The sequence below is a fragment of the Myiozetetes cayanensis genome, unplaced genomic scaffold (genome assembly GCF_022539395.1).
Source record: "Myiozetetes cayanensis isolate MyiCay16 unplaced genomic scaffold, myiCay2020 scf21, whole genome shotgun sequence".
Classification (NCBI taxonomy): Eukaryota; Metazoa; Chordata; class Aves; order Passeriformes; family Tyrannidae; genus Myiozetetes; species Myiozetetes cayanensis.
Window position 1 is genome coordinate 7087832 of NW_026087423.1, and position 27067 is coordinate 7114898.

The 27067-nt window shown below is 44.4% G+C and overlaps 1 protein-coding gene across 5 annotated transcripts; it reads left to right on the top strand.

The window, feature by feature from the left end:
- Nucleotides 1–16: 16 nt before the first annotated feature.
- On the top strand, nt 17–27041 carry GIT2 (GIT ArfGAP 2). Of its 5 annotated transcripts, XM_050318367.1 has the most exons (21): nt 17–170; nt 4983–5116; nt 5656–5768; nt 6476–6581; nt 6889–6975; nt 7077–7207; nt 7656–7750; nt 8396–8441; nt 9285–9336; nt 9811–9883; nt 10214–10311; nt 10594–10705; nt 11596–11738; nt 12521–12670; nt 14707–14955; nt 16333–16422; nt 18968–19050; nt 19144–19326; nt 23936–23999; nt 24759–25007; nt 25291–27041. In XM_050318367.1, exons 1-20 carry the CDS (start codon nt 44–46, stop codon nt 24969–24971), a joined length of 2349 nt encoding a protein of 782 aa, XP_050174324.1. In that variant the 5' UTR covers nt 17–43; the 3' UTR covers nt 24972–25007; nt 25291–27041. The 5 variants fall into 5 exon arrangements, with proteins under 5 accessions (XP_050174324.1, XP_050174323.1, XP_050174325.1 ...); XM_050318366.1 differs by having other exon boundaries at nt 24759–27041; XM_050318368.1 differs by having other exon boundaries at nt 9288–9336; nt 24759–27041.
- Nucleotides 27042–27067: the final 26 nt, after the last annotated feature.

Consider the following 27067-nt stretch of genomic DNA (forward strand, 5'->3'; position numbering starts at 1 on the left):
GGCGCCGAGCGCCGGCGGCGCGGCGCCGGGTGAGGCGGTGCGCATGCGCGGTGCCGGCGCGGGGCTGGCGGGGCCCGTTACCGGCCCCGCTGCCGCTGCCGCTGCCGGCGGGGCCGCGATGGCGAAGCGCCTGAGGAGCAGCGAGGTGTGCGCCGACTGCAGCGCGCAGGGTGAGCACCGCGCCGCTCCCCCCGGCACCGCCCCTCCCGGGGCCGGGGGTGTCATCGCCCCCGTGAGGGGGCCGCGGTGGGTTGGGTGGGAAGGGACCCCCGAGCTCACCCCCGTCCCACCCTCTGCCACGGGCGGGGACACCTTCCCCTCAGAGCGGGGCGCTCCCAGCGCCGTCCAGCCCGGCCCCGGTCACTCCAGGGGTGGGATAAATTCCGTGTTGGAGCGCCCGGGTGCCGCCGGCACCTCCCGGGGGGCTGAGGGGGCAGAGCCCCGGGAAGGTCCTGTGGGTATCCGGCTGAGCAGGGGGAGACCTGGGGCTCCCCAGCTCGGCAGGGATGAGGGCTGGCAGAAATACCCCTCCCAGGTACGGCTGACAGGTTGGGAGTGTGTCCCTGGGAGGGACGGGGCTGTCCTGGGGAGGTGGGAGCGGGGCAGGGGTTGGGGCCATTCCGCCCTTCCCGTGTTCCAGGGTCGGGGGGGGTTAAGCTGAGCCCTGTCCCATGGCCGGGGCTGGGTGTTGGTGTCCCGGACTGCCAAGGGAAGTGGTGCTGAGGGCTCTGACAGACGCGGGTCGAGCAGGCTCAGAGCAGCGTCTGCCGTGTGTTGACACGTCTCTCACTGCAGATTGGTTTGGAGCTTATGGAGACGGATCTTGTCTTCAGAAAGGCAGTTCCATCTCCTGACCATCTGTAGTTCTGCTGCTCTTACATCTAAAACTGGCCTGGTTAATTTATTTTTTTTTTAATCAGGTTGTCTTCTCTGTAGTTTCTGCTGTTTGTGTTCTGTGCTGGTTTTTCCAATATAATTAATTAATTATGTATGTACTGAAATGAATTAAAACACTGTAAAGTAGATAATGTTTGAATGGCCAGAAGATAGGATGTGGGAAAGGGAAGAACAACTTGTATTAAATGGGACTTATGTTTAAAAATATAGAATAGTAAAAATCCCAGTCTTCTTAGAGAAGAAATTCTCCCCTGTGAGGGTGGGAAGGCCCTGGCACAGGTTGCCCAGAGAAGCTGTGGCTGCCCGTTTCCTGGCAGTGTTCAAGGCCAGGTTGGACGGAGCTTGGAGCAACCTGGTCTGGTGGAAAGTGTCCCTGCCTATGTCACGTAGTGGGACTGGATGAGCTTTCAGGTCCCTTCCAACCCAAACCAATCTGGGATTCTGTGACTCTGTTTGTATCTTCACAGATGAAAGTTCTGTTTCTGCAGTAAATAGATCTGGCATCTCTCACGCAGGCACTTGTCCCTGTCACACAAGGGAGCCTATCTATGCTTTTAAACATCAGGGTGTTCTGACTCAGATAAAGCTGTGGGTCTGTTTGTGTTCCTTAAGCTCATCAGGGGATCAGAATCAGTGTTGGGACAATCCTGAAACCCATCCCTTTATTGTGTCATGTCGTGACATGACAGCATTGTCTGGTATTTATTTATTTAGTGCAAATCGGCTGGCTGATCCATGGATGTAAAGAAACCTTAATTTAATCCTTTCTTAAATAAAATAAATGAAACCCTTCCTTTCCCTTAAGCAGAGGGGTTTGTCGGGGGATGCTGGGGGGCTGCGTGTGGGCTGTGTCAGGAGCCCTGGGAGCTGCACCAGCTCGGGTGTGCCTGACACCTGCATTAATTAGTGCTTCCCCTGGGACTTCCTCAATACTCCCTTTGTTTCTGTGGCAGAATGTGGAGGGGTTTCTTTTACATGAGCTGATCTTGCCGGAGCCCTTCTGGTGCACTTCCTATCCCAGGCAGGAGTTCACTCTCAGATCCGCGGCTGGGCTTGTCTTCATCTCGCGCTTCCTGTTTTGAATCACCCTGCAGGTTCCTGAAAGTGCTCGGCCCCGGCTCTGCAGCCTCTCCCCTCATGTCTTCTGTCTCAAACCCAGTGTGGGCAGCAGGACCAGGGCAGGGATCGTCCTTCTGCTGAGGCACTGCGACTGCTGTGTCTGGTTCTGGCCCCTCGCGGCAGGAGAGGCATTGAGGGGCTGGAAGGGAACAGAGCTGGGGAAGGGTCTGGAACACCAAGAATGACTGAGGGAGCTGGTGGGGCTCAGCCTGGAGAAAAGAAGGCTCAGGGGGGACCTTCTGGCTCTCTGGAATTCCCTGACAGGAGGGTGGGGCCAGGGGTTGTTGGGCTCTGCTCTCAGGGAACAAGGGACAGGATGAGAGGAAATGGCCTCAAGCTGTGCTAGCGGAGGTTCAGGTTGGAGATGAGGAGGAATTTCTTCATGGAAAGGGTTGTCAGGCATTGGAAGGAGCTGCCTGGGGAAGTGGTGGAGTCCCCATCCCCAGAGGTGTCCAAGGAACAACTGGACGTGGCACTCGGTGCTCTGGGCTGGGTGACAAGGTGGGGATCAGTCACAGTGTGGACTTGATGGTTTGGGACAACTTTTCCAACCTAAATGATTCTGGGATTCTGTGTGTTTTGGTACTGGCTTAAGCATATTCTGATCAAGTCCATAACTGTATCTCTCTTAAAAATGACTCAAATAATTTCCAGCACAGATGCTTCATGCCATTAAATTTAAACCTGAAATATCCATTTTCCCGTAAACTAAGAGCACTTCCTGCTTCTTCAGCCTGCCTAATACCTCATTCCTTCTCCCTTTCCCATCCCCATCTGTTCGTTGGAACGAGTAAATGGTGCTAAGCCGGGTATGGATTGAAGTGAGGGGCCACAGATGCAGGAAACAGGGTTGCAGTGCTTTACTTCCCTCTTTTTGATCAATGTTCTCCACTAGACAAGGTACCGAATCCATTCTGCTCTGTGTCCTTTGGGCTCCTGGAGCCTTTGCAGGAGCAAAGAGCCTTCTCTTGGCCCAGTGTGCTCAGCTGCTCAGCTTCCTTGCTGAATCCATCTGTTGTCTTTCCTTTTGTTTTCCTTTTATTGCATTTATTTGCATCCCACCTTCTGCATTTCCAGCAGTGCCTGTTTTTCACAGACTCTACCTAAACACAAACCCTTTTAGCGATGTGATTTCCCGTAGGTACAATGTACAAGCTGAAATCACAAGCAAGGCCTTGGCTTTTATTCTTCAGCAGTGTATTTTTCTGCTATGAAATGACCAAATAAACAGTGGCTGAATTTATTGGGGTGAGTTGCTGTTGTTTGGGGCCAGCTGAGTTGGGTACTGGGTTGGATGTAAAGAAAACTCCCAGTGCTGATTGTTGGTTGTGCAGTGAGTGATGCTCAGGAGCAGCCTGGGAGCAGTGACAGGAACAGGAAAGGAAAGGATCCCGAAGGATCTGATCTATGTGTGATGAGCTGGGCTCTAACAAGAAGGGACCAGGCTCATTAATCTGGAAGGCTGCCTCAGTTTGTGTCTTTAGGTTACAACAGATACCTCTCACTTCATTGCTGTTTTTTTTCCTTCTTGGAAGTGAAAGCTGTTGAAATAATGGAATGATTTAACAAGGAGGTTGTATGCTTGTTATTAATTTTGTTTTGAAATTAAGTTAGGGTTTTCCTTCAAACATCATCTTTAATTGGACTCTGGGCTGTGATGGTTATCGTGGGTGAATAGGCGCTCCCGTCCCTCGTGGCCTGGGGTCCAAACAGGTTTGCCTGCACTGCCTTCAGCACAGGCAACATCAGCTCTGCTCAGAAACCACAGCTATGATCAGATCTCATGTTCAAGGATTCAGCCAGTTTGTTGCATGGGTCAGAGAAGCCTTTTCCCTGATGCACCATTGCTCAGATGTGTTCTGACAGCACTCAGAAGCCCTCTCATCAGATACCAGGCTCACGCTGTACTCGCTTATTTGGCCTCAGACTCATCTCTGCATTTGAAATTAAGAAATTAAAAGAGAATTCCTTGATTTCCTTTTTTGTTCTTCTGCGATGTGCTAGGTCAGGAGCTCTGGCTGCTCAGTTGCCTGCTCCTGCAGAGTTCTGGCACGTTGAGTTTCACGTGTCACGGGCAGAAATTGGAGTTTCTTCTGGACACTGAGCTCCGAGCAGCCGAGGGACCCCTTTGGTGTCCTGTTGGGCATTTATTGTTTCAGCCTGATGTACCATTCCTGCTCGATTTTATGCCTTCTGATGTTTGAAGCTCCGTAATTGCTCATATGTATTATTTACTACTTCACCTCCCCTCAGTTGTCTTTCTGCGTTGCTTGTGAGATGATTCAGTTTGGATCTAACGAGAGATGAAGTTATTTTGCTTGACAGTTTGGGATTTTACTGAGCCTTTGACTTGACACATATGTACCTTTTTTTCTTTGATTATGACACTCTCGAGTGTTTTTATTATTTAAAGTGGAAGTTGAAGGAACATTGTAATAATATAGAAGTGAAGAGTGAGTAGTAGGGGAAGAAGCCTGACTGCTGTTCCCACTTTGTGTGTATGGACTGGGTGATTTTAAAAAAAAATAAAGATTTTTGTGACAGGTTTGTGGTGGTTTTTTCCCCAAAATAAACCAACTAGAGTTTTTCCAAAGAATAGGTAGGTGCTGTTGTTAGGAATGTTGGACTCTGTGAAATACCAAGTAAAGCACTTCAAGGCGGTGATAAATTCAGTGTCCTGTTATACTTGGAAAGGAAACTATTTTCATAGGAAGAACTGGAAGCAGTGGGGGTTTTCCCAAGTTTCCACAACATATCTCCTCGCTGTCCTGGGACTCCCACGTGCCCCAGGAGTTCAAGGGCTGGTGTTTCCCATTTTCCCAGCACCCAGAGCCCCCGGCTGTAGCATTTACAGGCTCACACAGTGGCCAAGCAGAGAAGAAGGCAGAGCTCCTCTTTTTAGAGTCTGTGTTTGAAATATAAGGTCGTGTTGCCTCCTGTGTTGTAATTAATGGGTTCTTTTCCAGATCCTTGCTGGGCATCCATAAACAGGGGAATTCTGATCTGTGACGAGTGCTGCAGTGTCCACCGGAGCCTGGGCCGCCACATCTCCCAAGTGAGGCACCTCAAACACACGCCGTGGCCTCCAACGCTGCTGCAGGTAGGAAGGAAAACTGTTTTCCTTTGTTAAAATATCCTTAATATATCCTTTGGATATATTGATTTTTTTTTACATCACTAAGCTGTTGTTTGAGAGGGGCTGGTCCTCTTAATCTTTCATTTTCTAAGTTAGTCTCCTTTTGTTTCTCTTGTTTCCTGTGATGGACCACTAATACCAGACCACTGAAATCAGAATTGTCTCTGCCTTTTTAATTTGATGCCTTTGCTTTGGAAGGTCACCTCAGCTTTTCTTTCACACTTCTGCAACAGATCTGCATCAGCCTAAATTTTCAATATATGGCAAGGTTTTCAGTAGAGCTGCTGTTGGGAAGAGCAGGGAATTTTAAGGGGCTTCTTACTACATTCCGCATCATAACCTCCTCAGCATGTGCCCAGTTCTGATATCCCAGTAGGTTCTGGATGCTGGCACACAACATGGGAATCTGTTGGCTTGATGTCTGCTTGGAAATAATTACAGATATTTGATTAGTGCAGCCAGCAGCACAATGTCAATGCCTGTGTGTGTATCCTGGGTTTCAGATGGTGGAAACGCTGTACAACAATGGTGCTAATTCCATCTGGGAGCACTCTTTGCTGGACCCTGCCTCTGTCATGAGTGGACGGCGCAAGGCCAGCCCGCAGGACAAAGTGCAGTAAGTGGGAAATGGCAGAATTATTATTTTATAGAGCTGTAATTATTTTATTCGGCAGTGACAGAGCAGCAAGGAGTCCGTGGGAAACTGTGTGTGTTATGTTGTTGGAGGAGAACAAGACTAAACTAGTTATTTGCTTACCCATTATTATTTTTTCTTTACTTTCCAAGGATTAATTTTTTAAAATTTATTGCAAAAATTCATTGCTTGAATTCCCTGAACTATTGTTTCCTGACCTCTCACTTTAAATAGTGAATAGTCTTTGAATGAAAAGACTCTTAATTCTCATGCCATGTGCTTCAGTTATCTGAATGCTGCCAACTAAACCGAGTTTGGCTGATGAATTAAGCAAAAATTGGGAGATTTCTGTCACTGATTACAGTGCTTCATTTTAAAATGTAAATAACTACATATAGCAAGTATAGATCTGTAGTGGGCATAATTTCTTTTAAGAAATACACACCACATGCCATGGTCTGTCTGCAGATACTTTGATATTTTTAACAGAAGTTTGCTCTGCATAGTCAGACAATCTGCACTGGGTTGTTTTTCAGTGAAAGTATTTTTCCACGTCTGACTTTGCCACTGGCAAAGATCTGATTCCATCTTCACTTGTGGATTTTCCTTTTTTCTGGAGCAGCTGTATTACTATGAAAGCACTAATATTTCTTTCCTTTCCCTTCTGTTGCCTGGGTTTCTGTTTGCAGTCCCAACAAAGCCGAGTTCATTAGAGCTAAGTATCAGATGTTAGCGTTTGTCCATCGCCTGCCGTGCCGGGAGGACGACAGTGTCACTGCCAAAGACCTCAGCAAGGTGAGGGGGCACCTGCAGGGACAGCACAGCAAACCTGACTCACTTCAGTTAGCTGCTTTTGATTCAACTACTGCAGTTTTTCTGCACTATTGCATAAATAAATAGAGCTTAACTTCACCTTGAAGCCACTTTTTTTTTTTTTTTTTTTGGTAATATGTATGGATACTGGAGGTGATGACTGAGAGGCAATAATTTAGGTTAATTGGAGAAGAACTCTTGCACACCGTTTTTTTAAGGATTGCTGAATAGCAAATGGTGATTCACAGTTGTTGCTGCTGTATTAAATATAATTCTGCTTCTTTTCCAGCAACTCCATTCCAGTGTGAGGACAGGGAACCTGGAGACCTGTTTGCGACTGCTCTCCTTAGGAGCTCAAGCCAACTTCTTTCATCCCGTAGGAACACTTTTTTTCATTGTTTTGATAAACAATCAATTATAGCTCAATCTTCTACTCAGGCCTGTTGATTAAGCAGATACTTTCCTCATCCCTTGTAGGAGAAAGGGAACACCCCTCTCCACGTTGCTGCTAAGGCGGGACAGACTTTGCAGGCAGAACTGTTGACGGTTTACGGTGCTGATCCTGGCACGCAAGATTCCAATGGAAAAACTCCAGTTGACTATGCAAGGTAGAAGCTCTGACATGTATTACCTGACATTCATAAATCACATGAGGAACCTGCTTAGATACATTTCTGTCCTGAAAATAATCTGAATGTTAAATGCTAATTATACTTTTTCTAGAAAGAGTGGAGGCATAAAGAAAATAAACAGGCATTTTCATCATTTCATAGCCCATGTTCTGGGTGCTTGAGACAGTTGTGATCTCAGTGACACGGGCTGTGCTGTGCCAGTCTAGCAGCTCTCAGAAAAGCGATCTGAGGAGAAGAGTTTCTGCAAGCTCAGCCAGCTGAGTAGGCTCCAGGGGTGTGGATTAACTCGGGAACTGCTGTGGGAAAGGACTGAACTGCACAGATGGGTCAGAGCACATGAGGTGGAACCAGGTTGTGGGTCTGTGCTGGGTTGTTCTAAATCAAATTCTCTGACCATTTTTAATTCTGTGTTTCTGTGACCCAGACAAGGGGGGCACCACGAGCTGGCAGAGCGGCTGGTGGAGATCCAGTACGAGCTCACAGACAGGTTGGCTTTTTATCTCTGTGGCAGAAAACCAGGTAAGCACAAGAAACTGCACTCTGAGATCTGTCTGTTTAGTTATAGGATAGTTCAGCCTGTGGTGTATGATGTTTGTGTCAGTGTTAATGCACTTTTTATATTCAGATATTCTAATATTTATATTCTCTATAAATTATACCAAAGAAAGTATAAGATGCAAGATTAGTGATGATGCATTTAAATTTCAGTTAAAACTGTAAGGTTTTAAAGATACCTAGATTTAAAATTAAACTCCTTTCTCTTTTGTCACAAATGCATGTTCTACGTATAAACTGTAGAAACTCTTCCAAGTAGTTTCTTGCAATTGAAATGCAAAGGCAAGGGAGTGTTAATTAAATGGGTTCCTTTTGAACACAAGCACACTTACAAGTTTTTAGCCATTAGGTGCCATAAAGTTACCTAGTTTAGAACTTAATATTCTTTTTTAATAGAATTTTAATACAGATAATAAGCCTTAAATGGAATCTTTGATAACACCAGGAAATTGTTGTAGGAGCCTGCTTTTAAGACTTGCTAACTCTCTGTAATTGGAAATTGGGTAATTGCATGTAAGATAAATTATTCTGTGTTTGCCTTTTGCTTATATTCTTGAAAATGATAGACCAGTAGCAGCCTATTAAAGTGCAATTTATTTTCAACTCTAGAGCACAAAAATGGGCAGCACTTTGTTATACCTCAGATGGCAGACAGGTAAGTTGCTGATTCCATGGAATGTCTGAAAACATCAAAATAAAAAAACCCTAATGATTAAATTTCATTATCTTTCTGAAACACCTTTTAAGCTTGTTGCCATTCCAACTTTTTATGTGTGCCTTTATTAATCTTGTAAGCTTTTTTTTTCCTAGAAAGAATACTGTCAAACAAACAAAATCAGAAAATTATAGAAGTTTGCTGTATTTGTTAAAATGCAGGGGGAAGGTGAGACAATTCTATTAAAGGAACACACAGGGGAATTCCTAAGAAACAGATTGTGTAATAATTTAAGGAACAATTGAGGTCGTTTCCTGATTTTTGAAAGTAGTACTTACAAGAAAGCTGTGTTTTCCTCTGGAAATATTTATACTTTTGATCATTTGAGTGTTCTTAAGTTTTGGCTGTGAATCAATGAAATAATATTTGTACCAAACATATCAAGTATTAATTACAAGTCCCTGTTTCTCTTTTCTTGCTGTGCAATTGGAAATAAGACGGCTGTAAGTAAACTACTGTCCAACCTACTGCTTGCAAAATTTCTATGAAGAGCTTTAATAAAATTAAAATTATATGGGTAAAAACTTGTGTGTATTCATATTCCAAAGGGTTTTTGTGATTCTTTTGTTTTAAATTTAAGATTTTTGTGTTTGAAAGCTTATAAATATGCTAATTGTGATACTGTATTATAACATGAGTGTGTTACAAGTGATACTAAAAATACTAAAATGTTAAGGGGTCTCAAATAAAAGTGACATTTTAATCACTGAGTTACTGGAACGTAGAATTTGTGTTTAAGCCATGACATGCTGTAGATTTAATGATCACATCTTGTTTTCATAGCAGTCTGGATGTATCAGAACTGGCAAAAGCAGCCAAGAAGAAGCTTCAGTCTGTAAGTAAAACTCCTTTTCTAGACATGGCAAACTTCTCACTTCATCTTTCAGGCTTCTTAGCGCAAGGATCTCATGAAGCACCCGCTGCAGGAACAGTTGGAAACACAAATATTTTGTGGACCTTCACTGTTCAGTTAAGCCCAAATCTACAGTGGTGTTTGGTACTTCATTCCCACGGTGGCTCTGCTTCACCCAAACACATGGGATCTTTTTGTGGTCAGATAGGAGAGAAAAATCCATTAACCAGTAAAAAGTGTAGAACACAATTGTTGTCTCTGTACCCAGAAACTGGGTGATGATCCAAGTCTGCTCCATGGATTTACCTCACTGGGCAGGCTGAGAAAGGAGCATTTCTATGAATTATATAGGCTGAAGAAAAGAGAGCAGAGTTGTGCTCTTACATTTTCTCTGTTGCACAGATCTTACTGGGTTTAATTTATTTTCAAGCTGTAATTATTCTCTTCCACCCTTAGCTAAGCAACCACTTATTTGAAGAACTTGCCATGGATGTGTATGATGAAGTTGACAGGAGGGAAACAGATGCAGGTGCGTGAGGCTTTCTGGAATGAAATAAAATAAATCTGAATTGTTACATTACAAAAAGGATGCTAATCCAGCCACATGTTCTGCTGAAATGCTTCTGTATTCAGTAATTACTGCTGATGGGAGTTTCTTTGTCTTGCATTGTGTGAAGGGGATGTTAATTCGAAAAATCCCGTGTTTTTCACAGAGTAGGGAACTCTCTGGGGAAAAAGCCTTCCTCTGAATTGATTGTGTTTGTGTTTGAAATTGGAGTCTTTTATTCTTTGACAAGAAATGCTGTCAAATAATACAGGAAGCTTATTCCCTGTTTTTGTTTTTTTCCCTCTGGAGCAGTTTGGCTTGCAACTCAGAATCACAGCACACTTGTGACAGAGACCACAGTGGTCCCTTTTCTTCCCGTAAATCCTGAATATTCCTCAACAAGGAATCAGGTATGAAATCTTCTTAATACTGTAAAAATAACCTAATAGGCCAGGTAATTTAGTAGGCCTAAGGAATATTGCTTTACTATATTTCATTACTATAGGAGAGTTACATGTACTTGGAAAGAGGTGAAAGTAATTTACATTTTGCTTTTAAATCACACTTTTTGCAATAAAGGTAATTGAATAGTCAACTCACTCTAAGTGTATAGTCTTAGTTTTTCTGGGAACTCTGCTGTTCATCTAATACAGGATGTACTTTTATTTTCCCTGCATTATTCTGAAATTTAGGGAAGACAGAAACTGGCTCGATTTAATGCCCATGAGTTTGCTACACTGGTCATAGATATTTTAAGTGATGCCAAACGAAGACAACAAGGGAATCCTCTCACTGGTTCCAAAGGTGAGTTGTCAGCTCCTCTGAAGGCAGTTCCTCAGTAGTTCAGTCACTCCCAGAACCCTTTCAGCAGTGCTGTGTCAATGGAGAGAGAGAGAGAGAAATTGTTTTTATAAATAGAAACTACCTCGTGGTTATCAGACTACTGACAACAGACCACCAAAATAATGCCCAAATACAGAAGATTAGTCTGTTAAAGTTGGTATTTGTAACACAAATCATGGGGGATATGTGCAATTTAGGAACACTCTTTTGTGATGGTTGTGATTTTTGTAACGATTTGATAATATTTTCTGGAATACTCCTGAACAGTGCAAGAGTGATACTTGTTTTGGCTGGCAGCTGGGATAATGGCAGGGATTTAGATGTTGGAATTTCTGGCTGCTCCCTACATGCAGGACTTGGCTGTAATTTAGATCTTATTGCTAATTCACCTCATAAAAATGTTTATTTTCTGTATTTCTTGAGCATGACAGATAGCAAAGATTACAAATACTCACATTAACAACAAGACAGAGCTACAATTCTAGCCATGATGGTATGAAATAACATTGGAGCACTAATTCTCCCTCTGGAGAGAAAACACAAAAAAATCTTTTCTAACTTTTAGTTTTTCCCTATGTTTTTCATTTGAATGCTGACATCCATTTGTCCAGTATAGTCTGTTGGGTTTTTTTAATATGTGTGAATTTTATTAAACTGTTAAAGCATGATTCTCACCACTTACTTTATTTGCCTAAACACTTAGAGGAAATGAAAAGGCAAAACCATCAAACTAGTTTTGGACAATGGTAGTTCATACCTCTTAGGTGGATCTAAATTAATTTTTTTTAAACGTGCACTTCCATTTCTTCTCCAAACTCCCTTGTGTGTTTTTTTAATGTGTTGATCTGCAGAAAATGTGGAACTGATACTCAAATCAATCAGCAATCAGCACAGCAGTGAGAGTCAGGATAACGACCAGCCTGATTATGACAGTGTTGCTTCAGATGAGGACACTGATCTGGAAACAAATGCAGCTAAGTCAAACAGACAGAAGGTAGGCTTGAAATAGTGATACACACCCTAAATGTTATTCATAAAGGGAATCTGCAGTCAATCCTTCCCCTTGTGAAGGGATTTAACTTGCATAAATGATTAGAAAATGGATTTTTAAATTAATTTTCAAATTAATTTCATAATCATGCCTCAGTCTGTGAATTTGCTAATAAGATTAAGTGTTGTGACTTGAAGAATTTTTATTGTAGAAAAAAATGCTTCTCTAGGAAAGTAATGTGTATGTCTGGAGATAAGACAGAGACCAAATTGCAGAGATGAAATAATTGCATGTACCAAAACACCCTCAATCGGTGGTTCCATTGTATTTCATGAAGTTACTGCTTCCTACTGAAGAAATATTTACAGCAGACCAACCTGAACAAGTTGTTTAAACCATTCCTGAAAATAATGCAGAACGGTGAAAAAGGGACAATAGACCTATTAATTCTGCTTTATTTTTCCCTGGTGATATGCACACTGGATATTTAGCAATCTGTCTTTTATGACTTTCCAGTTCTTTATTGCATACTTAAAAAAATCCTTATGAAAAGAGTGTTTTTTCTCTGAAATGCTGAGACAAATGTTTTTAGAGGAGCTAAGAGTTGATTGACAGCAGATTTCTTTTATAGTGGACTAAAATGATGCTAATTAATGGATCTTATTCATTTAACTTAGATTGAACTGTGATTCTTTTGAAGTAAATACATGAAAAGCTGTAGAAATGTCATTGTTTTGTCTCCTTCTTTCTCAATGGTTTAAGTATTTTTCTGTTCCTCTTCCTAGAGCCTGGATTCAGACTTGTCAGATGGACCAGTGACAGCCCAGGAATATATGCAAGTTAAAAATGCTTTGGTGGCTTCTGAGGTGAAGATTCAGCAGTTAATGAAAGTGAACATCAACCTGAGCGATGAGCTGAGGATCATGCAGAAAAAGGTAACAGGCACAACACTGTAACCCCTCAGCTCTTGGGGTGTCTGAAGTTATTAGAATAAAACTGCTGGAACTGAGGATGCAATAACCCAATATTGGGATAGTGAGAAAACTCATTTTAAAGAGCTACTCTGGGGTCAGATACAGCACTATAAATATTTTTGTGCAACACATGCTTTGAATGTTGTTTTTGTGGAGCTGATGCTGATCTGACCCAACAAATCATGATGATGATTTGACTTATGTCAAAACTTTGACATGAGTTTTCCAAGTCACAAAACAAGTCACTTTTTTTGCAAGTCTTGTAGGTATTTATTGTCTTTAAACAGTGAGAAAGTAAGTACCATCTATGTAATGCGCTTCCAACTTTCCCAGTAAATATGTTGGGATTTTTTTCCTGTTACTAAGCCTAGCTGGAATGAAGAGAAATTAAAATCCAACCTAGTTTGGCAGTACAAAATAGTCTGCAATGTGTCAACACAGTATGAAGTTCTTGTATACCAGGAGGCCAAGATTTATTTGTTTGCCTGTGTTTGAATCTGTGGGAAATAGCACTTACAGGATATAGTGGTAAACTCAATTCCAGCCTTAAACCTACACTGTGGGTTTGTTTGGACAAAGATGAAGTAGAGGTGTCTCATTTACAGTATGAGTTACTATGCGTAGATGGTCTGATACAAATAGAAAACTGAGCATTTTTGCTAAAATCCTCAATTAAAAGCTCAAAAATCTCAGTTTGGAAGCCAGACCTCTAATTCCTTACTTAAACAAATCAACAATGTGTTGTGTGCTTTGCAAATAGAGGTTTTTGTGGGGTTAAGGAGAATTTTTGTCTGTACTGAGTTCAATCTCCTGCCTGACATGGTAGCTAGAAAGGACTGCCTGCTTCCTCAGATTAATCCCTTTAATTAGTGTTAAAAATCCTGTTTTTCGAAGACTTAAAATCCTGCAAGAGTGACACACAGAGAAAGTTGTTCAGGCTGTGCGTGTGCAGGTGAACCTGCTGTTCTGTGCAGAGGTTGATGCTTTGGAGGGTGGTGGGACTGTTCAGCTCTTTGTACCTGAGGCCAGGCTAATTCACCAGGTTGGAATATCCTTGTTTGTTAAGGGCAACATTCTCTTCTGTTGTGTTCAGATCTGCTGGAATGGTGAATACTGGGGGATCTCGCGGTGTTTCCTTGGTCTTTTAACAGCTTGTACTGGTTGAACATTTCTCTTCCATCAACTGAATTAACTTTCCACTTATATTGAATATCTTTAAGCAGATATAGTGTATTTAGGGTAAAAAATGCCTTCAGAGCCTATGAATTAATGAGGCTTTATTTGTGTGGTGTAGCAGAGGGAAGATCGTTGCTGTGCTGCAGTTTTCTTTACTGAATCTTTCTGATGTGTTAATATAGCAAACTTACTCCAAGTAACTCCACCAAATAAACCAGAATTGGTGCATTTTTACTATCAGTCAAGTAATAAATGCTTTAAAAGGCTTTCTTCTTGGCTTCTTAGAAAGCAGTAGCTGATGCTTAATTTTCATAAGCTAAATTTTCTCCTTGCTTTGCAGAGCAAGCTCGAGTTCCTTTGTGCTGCCTCTAGTGTCTGTGCTGCAGTTCTGGCATTGTCACATTTCATGGGCCTTATGTTAAAGTCTACTAAGTTCTTGTACTGGCTGCTGAAATGGGTCACTTTGCTTGGAAAACTGTTGTGTTATCAGTCCTTCCCCTCACAACCTCATAATATCCCATAATTCCTGTGCCAGTACAGCAGACTGGAAGGAATGGATCGTGTGTTTTGAACTACAGCACCCAATGTTAAGATCTAACTTAGCTTGCAGTGCTGGAAATCAGCACCTAAATATTTCCACATCTGGAACACAGATGTTTCTGTGCTTATACCAAGCAAGTCAAGTAGATTTTGAAACAGAAATAACCTCCCAGCTACCAGGAACTGGATTTGGTAGTAAAGCTGACAAGCGTGTGTTGCATGGGCAGTTTGCTCTTGGCACTTGCTGTTAGGAAACAAACACTGCTAAACATTTCTTTCAGCTTCAAACGCTACAGAGTGAAAATACCAACCTCAGAAGACAGGCCACAACCAATATCTATCAGGTCCAAAGTGGTTCTGAGTACCCAGACCCCACCACCAATTCCTCCTTAAAGCGGCGCCCGTCGGCCCGGGGCAGCAGGCCCATGTCCATGTACGAGACTGGCTCGGGGCAGAAGCCCTACCTGCCCATGGGGGAGGTCACCTACCCAGAGGAAAACAGCCCAAGGCTGCAGCCCTTCCCTCCACACGTGAGTAAAACTGCTGCTGCTTCTGCATTTCTTCTCATGTTCAGCTTTCCTGGCTCTTTCACCTCTGCTCGATCACCGACGCTGCTCAGCTCTGCCTCAGAGGGTTAAAAAACAAGAGGGAATAAGAACTGTGAGAATTGTTGATGTTTGCTGTATTAACATGTCTGCAGGACCCTGATGGTTTGACAAGTAGAAGCTATAGCAATTCTGGAACATGTAAACTGGAGCTTTTGGCTTCTGCTCAGCTGGTTGTTTTTTTTGACCACAGTATATATGCCAAATATCAATATGTGACTGTTTGAAAACCAGAAAGGGGGGAAAATAGTATTCCAAGAAAGCAGGTAAAATTCATGGATTTCTTCAGATACACAGGCAGGTGCCAATCTGTGGTACTGCAGAACCACCTTGAAAAAATAAAATTGAAGCTGAATTTTCCCCAGACCACCAGTTTCTTATTCTGAGTTTGGAACTGGAGGCTGGAGATGGTTTAGATCTGTCATTCAGATTCTTCTGGTTTAGTGTTTTCCTATGTGATGTGCAAATAGTGGAGAGGGAGCTCCCTGTTACTAAAGGAATTTTGTGCTGAGGTTTTCACACTTTGCATAAGTGACCCAACACACACTGGTGCATTTAATTAATGAGTGCATTTAATTAACTAATACAGTTAATTTTTTGTTGTATCTTTTTAGATTTCCCCATGGGCAGGACCACTGGACAGTATTTTTTAGACACATATTTAAAATTTGTGGATTTGTTACAGTATCTTTCCCTCTTGGTAGCGCTGTCTTGTGTTTCCTTCCAGTTATTTGATTAAGACTTTTAAAATATATTTTGAAGTTATGAAATGAGGGAGGGCAAATGTTCCATGCACATTCCAAAAGGACAATTGAATTCACCAGGGAATCAGTGCAGAAATTTGTCTGCTGGGTTTTTCCCCACCTCCAGTTAAATTAATTTAAACTATTGACATCTGGATCATTTTGAATTATATTGGCCTGTTGATGCAAAGGCAGTTCTGGCAGCAAGAAATGTCAAAATTCATTTATGTGTGATAGTGTTTGCAAAACATGACAGTGCCCCGTATAGGTCCTTTGGTCACTTGGTTTGAACATTGATTTGTTATGTGGAGTTAGTTAATTTGGCATTGTGGTGAATATATTTTGTTCTCCGTGGAAATTGGCACCTCTGGAATGTCAATATTAGGGTGAAATCGATTGGATTTTGAAAGAATTAAGTCCACTCAGGCTGAGCCGAACTCTCAAAATCATTCTTGCTTTGTCATCTCCATGGTTTTAAGAATTCCTTTATTTCAGTTAAGAGTTTATTTGTGTTTTGTTTGTGGTTTTTCCCGAGTGTTTTTCTCTTTCCCATTTTTAGATCGGGAGGAGTGCGTTTGTGACCTCCTCTTCATCTCTACCTTCCTTCCCCTCCACGCTTTCCTGGTCAAGGGATGAGAGCACACGAAGGGTTAAGTACCTGCCCACCTTTTCCCTGGAGGAGGTGACATCTCCCCAGAGCCAGATGCCTCTCTCTTCCCCCTCTCCCGCTGCCTGGCCTTCTGCATGGAGCAGAACTCATCCCTTCATTCCTTCTGCCACACACTGTGGGCACTTGCCTCTCTCTAACTTCACAATCTCTGGCGTTTAACACCACGCACCATTCTCAGATCACTTGTTCAGCTGCACAGCAGCCAGAAGACAAGTTGGTTGCTGCTTGGACAGTGATTTTTCCAGGCACTCGCTGGTATTTCTAAGCCGATGTACGACTCTCCCTGCTGACTAAAAGCACTGCATGAGGCCCAGCTTCAAAGCTGCTTTCCTTGGGGGCTGCACTTTGCACCAATCCAGAGGGGCCTGATTGACTGTTTGTCTTATGGATAACAAGTTTGGGGGTTTAGATGTTGAATGGCCATACTCTGACCTCTCCCTGCCAGGACACAGAACCTCCTTTTTATTTTCTTCTTGTCCCCATTTTATTTTGATTGTACAGTGTTTGGACATATCATTGCAGAAAACATTAGATTTGCAAGTAGGGAGGGATGATAAAAATTTCAAGGGAATATCCTGCTTGGTCAAAAGGAAATCTGGGTTTGTCTCCAGCCGATAGCAGTGCTGTGTGGTACTAGAAACTTACAGAGGGGTTGTGGTTTTTTTATTCTATGCTGATTCTGTATTAGTGATTCCCACATTATCCTATTCTTCATTGTGGTTTGTTTTTCTGACCATGTATAATAGAGCTCTGCACTATTGGTATTGTTGTCTCTACATCTGGGAGAGGGGAAAGGTCAGACCCTACATACTATAGTTTCTTATCTTCAAAACATGTGTCACTTTTACAGTTGATCTTTCCCAGCTGTTCTAGCGAGTGTTCAAAAAATGCTGGTTTTTTCTGTGCAGAGTAACTTTAAAGGGTTCATACTCCAGGTACTTCAGTGAGAACTGCTGGGTTTAGCGTTGAATGAGTGCTTAACAAACCTACTGGATCTGAGCCAATGAAAACCAGTTCTTGTTCACATTTTTGCTCTGTTCTTGAGGTAGAAGTATTATTTCGTAAGCAGATTCCTAAGTGTGTGGATCAGGGATACAGGTTGGAGGTGTCCCTTGCAGTCCAACACTTGAGATTCCCTCCTCATGACTTCAGGGTTTCTGTAGAGCCCCAAGACTGGTTGTTCAGCAGGGTCTGTAGAGGACCCTGAGCTGCTGATCTCTGTGCAGAGTGACATGTCTGGTGTGACTTGTTTGCAAATGGACAAGCTGCAGTGGGCACTTCTGGTGGGCTGTGCAGTTTTTAAAAGACTACAGTAGGTGGATGTGTGGTGATCCTGGGGCCTGGCTGCGGATTTGGCCTCCAGGCTCATTTTGGTATCCCATTCTTCATTCCACCTTCTCTCTGGGATCAGTCTCCCACTTTGCAATGGGCCCACAGTGCTCTGTCCAGTGTTCAGTCTCAGCTTCCCTTCCTCCCCCCTGCCCTCATTTCAGCTTCTACTTTGAAATTTGCCCTGCCCTCCTTTTGATACCATTCTCCCATGTCCAACTACTCCTGATCGTTGAGCGTCCCACCCTTGTTGCATCCTGTGCTCTGCTCTGGGCCACATCTCTCACTTGTTTGGCCTCCCAGCCTTGCATCAGTATCAAGCCTTCAGTGGCCTCAATTCCTCACGTTTTGGCTCCCCATACCGTTTTGGGCTTTGGTCTGCAATGGGGCTTAACTGTTCTTGTGTCAGCCTCCAAACTGTAATGGGCTCCAAGTCTCTTCCATTCTGTACCTCTTGGTTTTCCACCCACAGTTTGGCCTCCAGCCACCATCTGTCTCCTGTCTTTATTTTGGCTTTCCCATTACCATGTCTTCAACCCTCATTTTGGTCTTCCATTTCGCAGTGGGCTTCCCAGGGCCAGCCTCTGCTCTGATGTCAGACCCCAGTGCTTGATTTGGCCTCTGTTTTGTCATGGCCTCCCTCATTTGGTTCAGCCTCATGCCCTGTGTGGGGCCTCAGTTCTTGTTTCAGCCTCCCACGCTGGGTTTGGTTTCCACTCTGTGTTTGGCCTCCCACGTGGGCTCTGGCCTCTGCTCTGCTGTGGGCCTCCTACTCTTGGTCTGGCCTCTTTCTCCCTGGGGTTCTCCCCCTCTCCAGTGGGCTCCTGCTCACTGTTCAGGCTCCTGTTTCATGGTCCTACCCTCTCCATTTGGCCTCTCCTCCTGATGGGATTCTCCCTGTGTGCACTCAGGGCAGTTTCACTGGCAGGGGAAGGAGCTGTGTCTGTCTGTCCTGCCCTGCTGGGTTCCTGGCGCTCGGGCTGGTGGGGCCATTCTGTGCTGGCAGTGCCCAGGGCCTCGGGTACAAGCTGCAGCAGGAGCCTGGCATGGGGTGAGGGGCACAGCAGGCTCTGGGGAAGCAGCTGGTGCAGGAGCTGTTGTGCTGAGAGCAAGCCCATGTACACGGAAACGGCACTGGCATAGCCCAGGGCTGCTCTTCCCTGCACAGGCTGAAATCAGTCTGTGTTCCTTGCAGGCCTCGAAGCTGGAGAAGCAGAGCAGCGTGTCTGAGAGTGACTATGACAACCCCACCACCCCTGTGGAGCTGGAGGAGCCAGGGTAGGTGCTGTGACACTGGGCTGTCACCTGGCTCCACGTGTGCCCCCAGCCAGATGTGTCCCCAGGCTGACCTCTGCCTCTGTTCCTCTGCAGGTCTGGCAGGAAGGGCCGACAGCGGAGCGTCGTCTGGCAGGGGGAGGGATCCATCCCTGAGGACACAGACCCAGCCCCCAGCTCCAGTTTGCCCAGTACAGAAGATGTGATTCGGAAAACTGAGCAGATCACCAAGAACATTCAGGAGCTGCTGCGAGCGGCACAGGAGAACAAGCATGACAGGTAAGGGGTGAGTGCTGGAAAAACTCTGCAGTTGGTGAGAAACAAGGAAAATTCTTCTGGTGTTTTCACCTGTAGTACACAGGAAGGTGAAAAGTACAGCCCCTCCATTTTACACCTATAAAATGCGTAGGTCTGGTGTTTCCTGGTGTCCTAGTCCCTGCACCACAGGGTGAGTGGGAACGAGTGACCAGCCTCATTGCGAGTGTGTTCTGGATGCAGTTCTGCCTGTTCTGTCCTGCCCTGCCCTGCCCTGGCAGCTACCCTTAACTTGTGCAGTCCTGCTGCAAAATAAGTGTTGGATTAGATAAAAATCAAATGTGTTATGGAGAATTTGCTGCAAGTTCCTCTTGGATCTTCATACCTCCGTGTCTGTAGGTAAGGACACCCCACACAAATTTGATACGTAGACCAAGGCTTATTTTAGGAGAAAATTGCAAAGGAGGGAGAAATTGCCTTTCTTCTGAGGTGTTAGTACAGATAATGTACCAATAAAAAGTATTGTGAACTACTGAGTTTAGATACAGATGAGTAAGCAGGACACTGACTCAGGATGTCAGGGTGCAGCAGCTTCTGCTCCCTCAGGGAACTTTGGATCCACCTGAATAATTAATATCCAGCGTAGCTGTGCATGAGTAAAAGTGATACTGCCCTTGCTGATCATCAGGTGGTGCTCCCGCACAGCTCGTCTAGAAGGCTGTAAATAAGAATTACATATTCCCAGGTGTTAGTGCATTTTAGAGCTGGAACACTTTGGTCTCCAGGAAGTCAGACCCTGCAGGCGGGCGGGTCCCCACTCTGCTCCGGCCCCTATGCCCTCTGCCCTCTGTGCCTGTGAGGAGCAGCAGCAGTTTGGGTTGAGCCCTCACTTCCTGCCTCGCTCAGAGAAGTGCACAACAATGGGGCCACTTTGGTTCTGTGTTTTTTCTTCCTTGTGCTTTTCTATTTTTAGAAGGGCCAGGGCGGCCTCTCCCCCTCACGCTGAATGGTGAGTTCTAACGTGCTTGTGCTGAGCTCAGTGTGCTTGGCCAGAACCTTTTCCACTGCAATCCCTTGTTACTTGTTTCTCACAGAGAAGCAACAGTAAGAGAAGCTTTAAATGAGTTTAGTTTTTTTGTATATCAGCGTTTACAGTATTTGAATTTAAAAAAAAATCATTGAAAGAAACAATAGAACACACCTGGCTTTCACTGTTAAACTGATCAGATGTTTAAACAACTTGTTAAGTTCATTTTTGTTTTCTTGTACCATGTATGGAGTGGGGTGTTTGCCTCTACTTAGATGAGTGTCATCTTGCAAAACACTGAACTGTGAAACTGCTGTTCTTTGTTTTCCTATTCCCTGGCATCCTTAACACAGGGGAGTGCTTCCTTACCAAAATGAGATACTGGGGATGTAATAATACATCCTCCAAGCTGGCGGTGGGAATGCTGTAGGGAGAAATCATGTGCTGTGTAGGTAATTGGAGAGTAAAAAAATTATGCAAGAATATCATCTATTAATGAAACAACTTCTTCCTTTCTTTCCTCGCTCTCTTCCCACCCCTTTTCCCATGCTCCGAGCAGACCCTTGGAGCGTGCAGGCACACTCCAGCTCAGACACAGCCTCGGCTGCTCCGGCACGCGGCTCCCCTGGGCTGAAAGAGCTCCCCTGCAGCCTCTGACCATGCAGCAGCCCAGCCCTGCCTCCTGGTACTCTGGCCTCTGTCCCTGCCTCCCAGGCACAGTGTCCTTTCTCTTTCTCTCTGCTGCCTCTTTCCCTCCCGCTCCGTCTGCACGGGGGTCATGGAGGGCGATGCATGAAGTGCTCTGGGTGATCAGGGACCTGCAGACCTGGGACAGCACCTGCAGTGACAGCTCCCAGTGTTGATTTGGTGGGGAACATAATCACAGCCTGAACTGGAGATGGCTCTGGTGTAAAGGATTCTCCTCTCTCTGTTCCATTTATTGTCCTTTGAGATAAATTAAATTACAACAACTTGGTTGGAATTGGATGATCACAGAACCATAAAATCACAGAATGGTTGGATTTGGGAGGGATCTTAGAGACCATCCCATTCCAGCCCCTGCCATGGGCAAGGACACCTTCCACTATCCCAGGTTGCTCCAAGCCCCATCCAACCTGGCCTTGGACACTTCCAGGGATGGGAGCCACAGCTTCTCTGGGAAACCTGTGCCAGGGCCTCACTACCCTCACAGGGAACAATTTCTTCCTTTAGGAAGAAATCTTTGAGGTTTTATGTTCCTTTCCAACCCAAACCATTCTGTGATTTTATGAACTAACAGCACAACATGTGGTTGTTGCTTCTGTGCACCATTGCAAAAGCAGCAGGAGTTTCACATCCCCAGTGTGGAACATTCACACCTGACAGCTGAGTGTTTGTACAGCTGGGGGCCAGATGAGATCATTTGTATCTCAAATCAGTGAAAAAATATGTGTTTATATAGGATCTTCCAACCTGACCAAAATACTGTTTATAAGTGCCTCACATAAAACTAATGTTTAAGTGAGATGCTCTTTAAAAGAATTTCTCAGGTTCAAACCCCAGCTGACAAATGGTCAGGATTAGAGGAGGAGATGAACACAAGTTACTGGTAATGATGGATTCTTTTTCCAAGCTGTCACTACTTGAATATCTTCGTGATGCCTCACTGCAATGTGTGTAAACCCAACACACGTCAGAGTATTTCACGAGCTCACAGTGAGTGTTTAGGTGATAAACTAAAGCCATTTCTCCAGGACACTGCAGCTGACCTAGAGAACATAACAATAAAACACATCATTAACCTGGGTCTTTCATTCAGGTTACTCTGAGGGCTTTCTCTGCCTTGTCAGCAAGAGGTTTAATCATCAAATTTCCCTTTTATGAGGTGGGGTGCTGGTCAGTGTGGCTGGTCAGGGAGCAGATTAATCATTAACAGCAGAATGGGAGCTATGGTACACTTGGAAGACCTCTCTCCACTTTTAAATCAAATCATGTGATTTGAGACACATTTGAGACACATGGAAATACTCCTTTTACAGCAATTTTCCTGCATTGCCAAAATGACCCCAGTGTGTTGCTTCTCTCTCAGTGCATTTGCAAGTGACTGATTTTTGCACCTTTGGTGTTGCAAGATGACTGAATAAATAACGACTGGGGAGTGGGTTTTGGGGCTCTTTTTGCTTGAAAGGGCACTGACCTACCATAACCTACAAATGCTGAAGAGTCACCAGAATTATGGAATATTTAGCCTCAAACTCATACGTGGTGAAAGCAGTTGGTAGTTTGGGGATGCATGTGTGTGTAAACTGCTGTGTGAGAATTGTGTGTTGTTTGTTTACTGTGTATTAATTAATCCAGGAAGGCATCTTGGTGTTCTGAATTTGCCTTCATGTGATGTTTTACCTTTAGTTAAACTTCACCCAAAAAGTCAGGTTGGAATTCCATATGGGAAATTGGGTGCAGCCCCATCTCAGTAGGAGTCTGGCCTTTCCATTTGGGAAATGAGAAAGGGGAAATGCATGGTGCTGGCATTCCTGGCTTCACCTGGTCATGAACTGACACAGGGGTGGAAATAAATTTACTCAGGTCCCACATACAAAATGTTTTTTATTTTTTCTGTCTGCTTTTGGTTGTCAAGACTGCAAAAAAAATTACTTTTTTTTTTTCCCCCAAGCACCTCTGTATCACCAGATTTTGTTTAAATATTTGCAAGCTGCAGAATCTCACTTTATGTTGTGCCTGACTGACATGAACCAGTTTGGTTGGGCGTGGGTGTCCTGCACACAGCAGTAATCCACCAAACAGTGAGCTGAGCCACTTTCTGTACAGTTTGGAGATGAATTCCAGCATCTGAACAGTTGGGGGGGGGGGAACTTGAGAAATGTGAGTAATCATTAATATGCAGTTAATAAACCATTGCAGCAAGTCTAGAGAAGGCCATGAGGTCAGTAAGAGGACTGGAGCACCTTCCCTATGGAGACAGGCTGGGAGAGCTGGGGCTGTTCAGCCTGGAGAAGAGAGGGTTGTGTGGAGACCTCAGAGCACCTTCCAGGGTCTGAAGGGGCTCCAGGAGAGCTGGAGAGGGACTGTTCATCAGGAACTGCAGTGACAGGACAAGGGGGAATGGGTTCAGACTGACAGAGGGGAAATTTAGGTGAGATATACAGAGGAAATTCTTCCCTGTGAGGGTGGGGAGGCCCTGGCACAGGTTGCCCAGAGAAGCTGTGGCTGCCCCATCCCTGGAAGTGTCCAAGGCCCTTGGAAAGGGCTTGGAGTAACCTGGGCTAGTGGAAGGTGTCCCTGCCCATGGCAGGGTGTGGGACTGGATTGGCTTTCAGGTCCCTTCCAACCCAAACCAGTCTGTGATTCTGTAATATTCACATTTCCATAAATGCATACAAATGGAGACTTTCCTGACAACAGTTGGTATAACAGGTGCAAACAGTTATTCCCTCAAACCAACTCTGAAGAACGATGAAAATTTAAGAACTAATTTTGCCCTGTTGGTTAAGCTCTTGCTTTTTCTGAAGTTACACAGTTGTTTTTAGAGTAATAGCCACTGACTAGTGAACTGGAGGAGCAAGGAGAGTCTCTCCATAATGAATAACCCAGTGCATCTTTTTGCAGCTATATACCGTGCTCCGAGAGAATACATGTGGCAGTAACAGAAATGGCAGCTCTGTTCCCAAAAGTAAGTACCTGCCAGCATCAAAATGGTTTTGGCCTCGTTCCCTGTGTGTAGATTTCCCTTCAGAATAAAAGACAAAAGCCAAAGGAAGGGAGAAATTATGAGGTGTTTTACACCTTGCATCTCTGCATTTATTAACATGGCAACTGGCAAGGGCTGAAGTGCAAATCCAGGCCTTTAATTGCACTCTTGAACTTAAAATTCTTAAGAATGGTACAGAGGTCCTCCAAAACTGGAGGCTACTTGGATCGAGCTTGAAGAGTTGTGGGGTTATGTGGGAATTTCATCAGTCTCATCGCCTCCTTTTCCATCTGAGTGCTGGTGCCTAGATTTCTTACTTGCAGGCATGTTTAGATCAGTTACTCCATGACTGAGTTCTTGTAAAGCCTTACCTACCTTTCTGAAACTGCCAGCAAAGATCTAAGGCTGTTTGTGCCCGTCTGCACTGATCGTCCTGGACACACTGTCCCCTCCTGCCAGCCAGGACATGGGCTGGGAGCAGGAAACAGGAGCCAGAAAATGTGTATGAGTAACTTCCTATGGGAGAGTGAAGCAGCATTCCCTGTGCACCGCCTGGCAGGGGCTTGAAACCTCCCTGAGACGAGAGAGCAGAAATTGCGTCTCCTGCCGCGCCAGGAGGCCTGTGCAGAAGGGCAGGGCCTGGCAGCAGATGTCCCCCGTCAAAGAGCCCTTGTGAGCACTCCCAGCTGCTGAAAAGGGTTTGTTGTTCTGCCTAGTTCAGCTTCTGCTTTCCCTCCCCAGAAGCCCAAGTCGGAGCTGGTGAGGACGTCCTTGCGCCTGCTGACCTCCAGTGCCTACCGGCTGCAGTCGGAGTGCAGGAAGGCCCTTCCCGTGGAGAGCAGCCCCAGCACGGACATCCAGCTGGTCACACAGCAGGTCATCCAGTGCGCCTACGACATCGCCAAGGCTGCCAAGCAGCTCGTCACCATCACAACCAAAGAGAACAACAACTGAGTCACTCGGGGCTTTTTAGGCTTGTTTTTTTTAAAGGTTGGATTTCGACACCTAGGTGTGGGACTATTTGAATTTTTATGAGGAAAAACTTAAAGGGGCAAGAAACTTTTTTTTTTTTTTTTTTTTAAACTCAGTATTATTTTTGCATGTTTTCTAACAATCTTATGATTAATTTAACCCACTGCCTTATTTTGTGCCTGTGTTGCCAGTGTAGTTATGGATAATAGCATGTTGCAAATAGCTGTCGAGCCAATACCACGTCCCAGCGCTGTCTTGAGCTCTTGTAGATGTTTCCTTGGGGGCCACGTTCTGCTTTCAGGTCCTGCTTGTGGGACTCCTCTGGAACCACCTGCACGGATGGGAGGGCAGTGTCCGCCTCGCTCCGTCCATCCTGGAGCCTCACCTGCCAGGATCCCGCTGGATGAGGCTCCGAAGGCTCCGGGACCCTCACTGCCAACCAGCAGGAAGGAGGTTTGTCGCTCTGGTAACGGGGTACAAGCCGAATATTCTCTCTTCCCATATCAACTGTTGTGCAATACGTTTTTAGTCTGCTAAACCAATAGTAGTTGTGGGCATCCGAGCTTGTTACGTGTAACTCTACAAGGTCTTTGTCACTTTATCTGTTTTGGAAGGAATTTGAAACTTAATAGTTATTTCTTTTAGTTGTCACTATGCCATTAATATATATGTTTGATGTTACTTTTAGGGCATTAGTGGTTTAAATATTATCCTTTGTTTCTGAGTTAGTAATTCATTCTTAAGTTTCCTACAGAATTTTCCCGTCGTCTTCAAGACACCGTCTTGTTTGCAGCAGCCTTGCTCAGTAACTCCACATCCAATTTCACTAAAGGTTTCTGTTCTAATTAACAAAAAAAAAGGAAGTTAGAAGAGTGCCAGTGCAAGAGCAGCTGAGTCTGCCATGGTATATAACCTCTGTACCTCAACATATCCAAATGTGAAAACATTTCTTTTAGCTCCAAAGTTTTTTATGCAACTCCTTCAGAATTTGACAACTTACTGAGTAACCCCTGCCAGGCTACCTGGCCCAAGGGTGGGTGGTCCCCAGTGGCCACATATGCTCCAGGTTTCTTCGTTCTTAACAGTTCACAAAAGTGTGTCAGTCCATAATTTCAAAAATGAGACATTTTGGGAATCTGAATTTCAGGTGGGAGAGGAAATCACTAATTTTTGCTCTGCCTGTGTCCCATTTGGAAGTGTGTTGTTACTGCCCAGGAGCTGCAGCAGAGGGTGGTTCCTTTTTAAATTATGGTGTGTTTGCATGGATATCCAAACACAAGTGCCATAACACTGCTGGATTCCTGATGCTGTAACTGGCTTCCAGAGTCTGAGGGAGAAGGAATGGAGAAGGGAGATGACAACTCAGTAAATTAATGTTCTTCACTGTGAGGTTTTATTTTCTTTCTGCCCTTCTGACTCCCAGAAGCATCTCTGATGGGAACACAGGCAGGCTGAGATTAGAACTGCAAAAGACCTTTGTGGAACCTCCTTCAAAATCATGCTCCTGGCAATTAAATAGTAAGAATCTTCTAGGATCTTCTCCTTAAATTGGAATCACTGAAAGGCAGCAGCTGGTCTTTTTCAGTCTCTCAGGACTCCATTGTGTGCTGTTCTCTAACATATCTTACCTGCTTTCCAAAGCAGGGCGACACTGAGTTATGGTGTCATTTATCTCTTATTTAAACCTGCCTTTGATCCAAACCCAAGGGACACTTTGGTAACTGCCAGCCCTTGCTCCAGCTATGCTGAAATCAGAGGGGTTCAAACCCAGCGGGGGAGCCCACGAGCAGCACGTTCATTAACCCTCCCAGCACACAGCACTGCAGTCACAAAGTTTATAGCACCTGAAACAACAAAGGTGTTTTTTTGCTTTTATTACTAGATCTCCTCTTGTTCCCCTGTAAACAAACTTGCTCTTCCTTTACAAAATGCTGCAAAGGAAAAGCTTTTTTGCCTTTTTTAAAACCTTGTATTTATCAGTGTCATTCTGTCTGTACAATATTTTGACCTAATCTTTTGTTTACAGTATTACTATAAAATGCTAAAACCCTTTCTTTGTGTGAAATAATCTGGGCTTA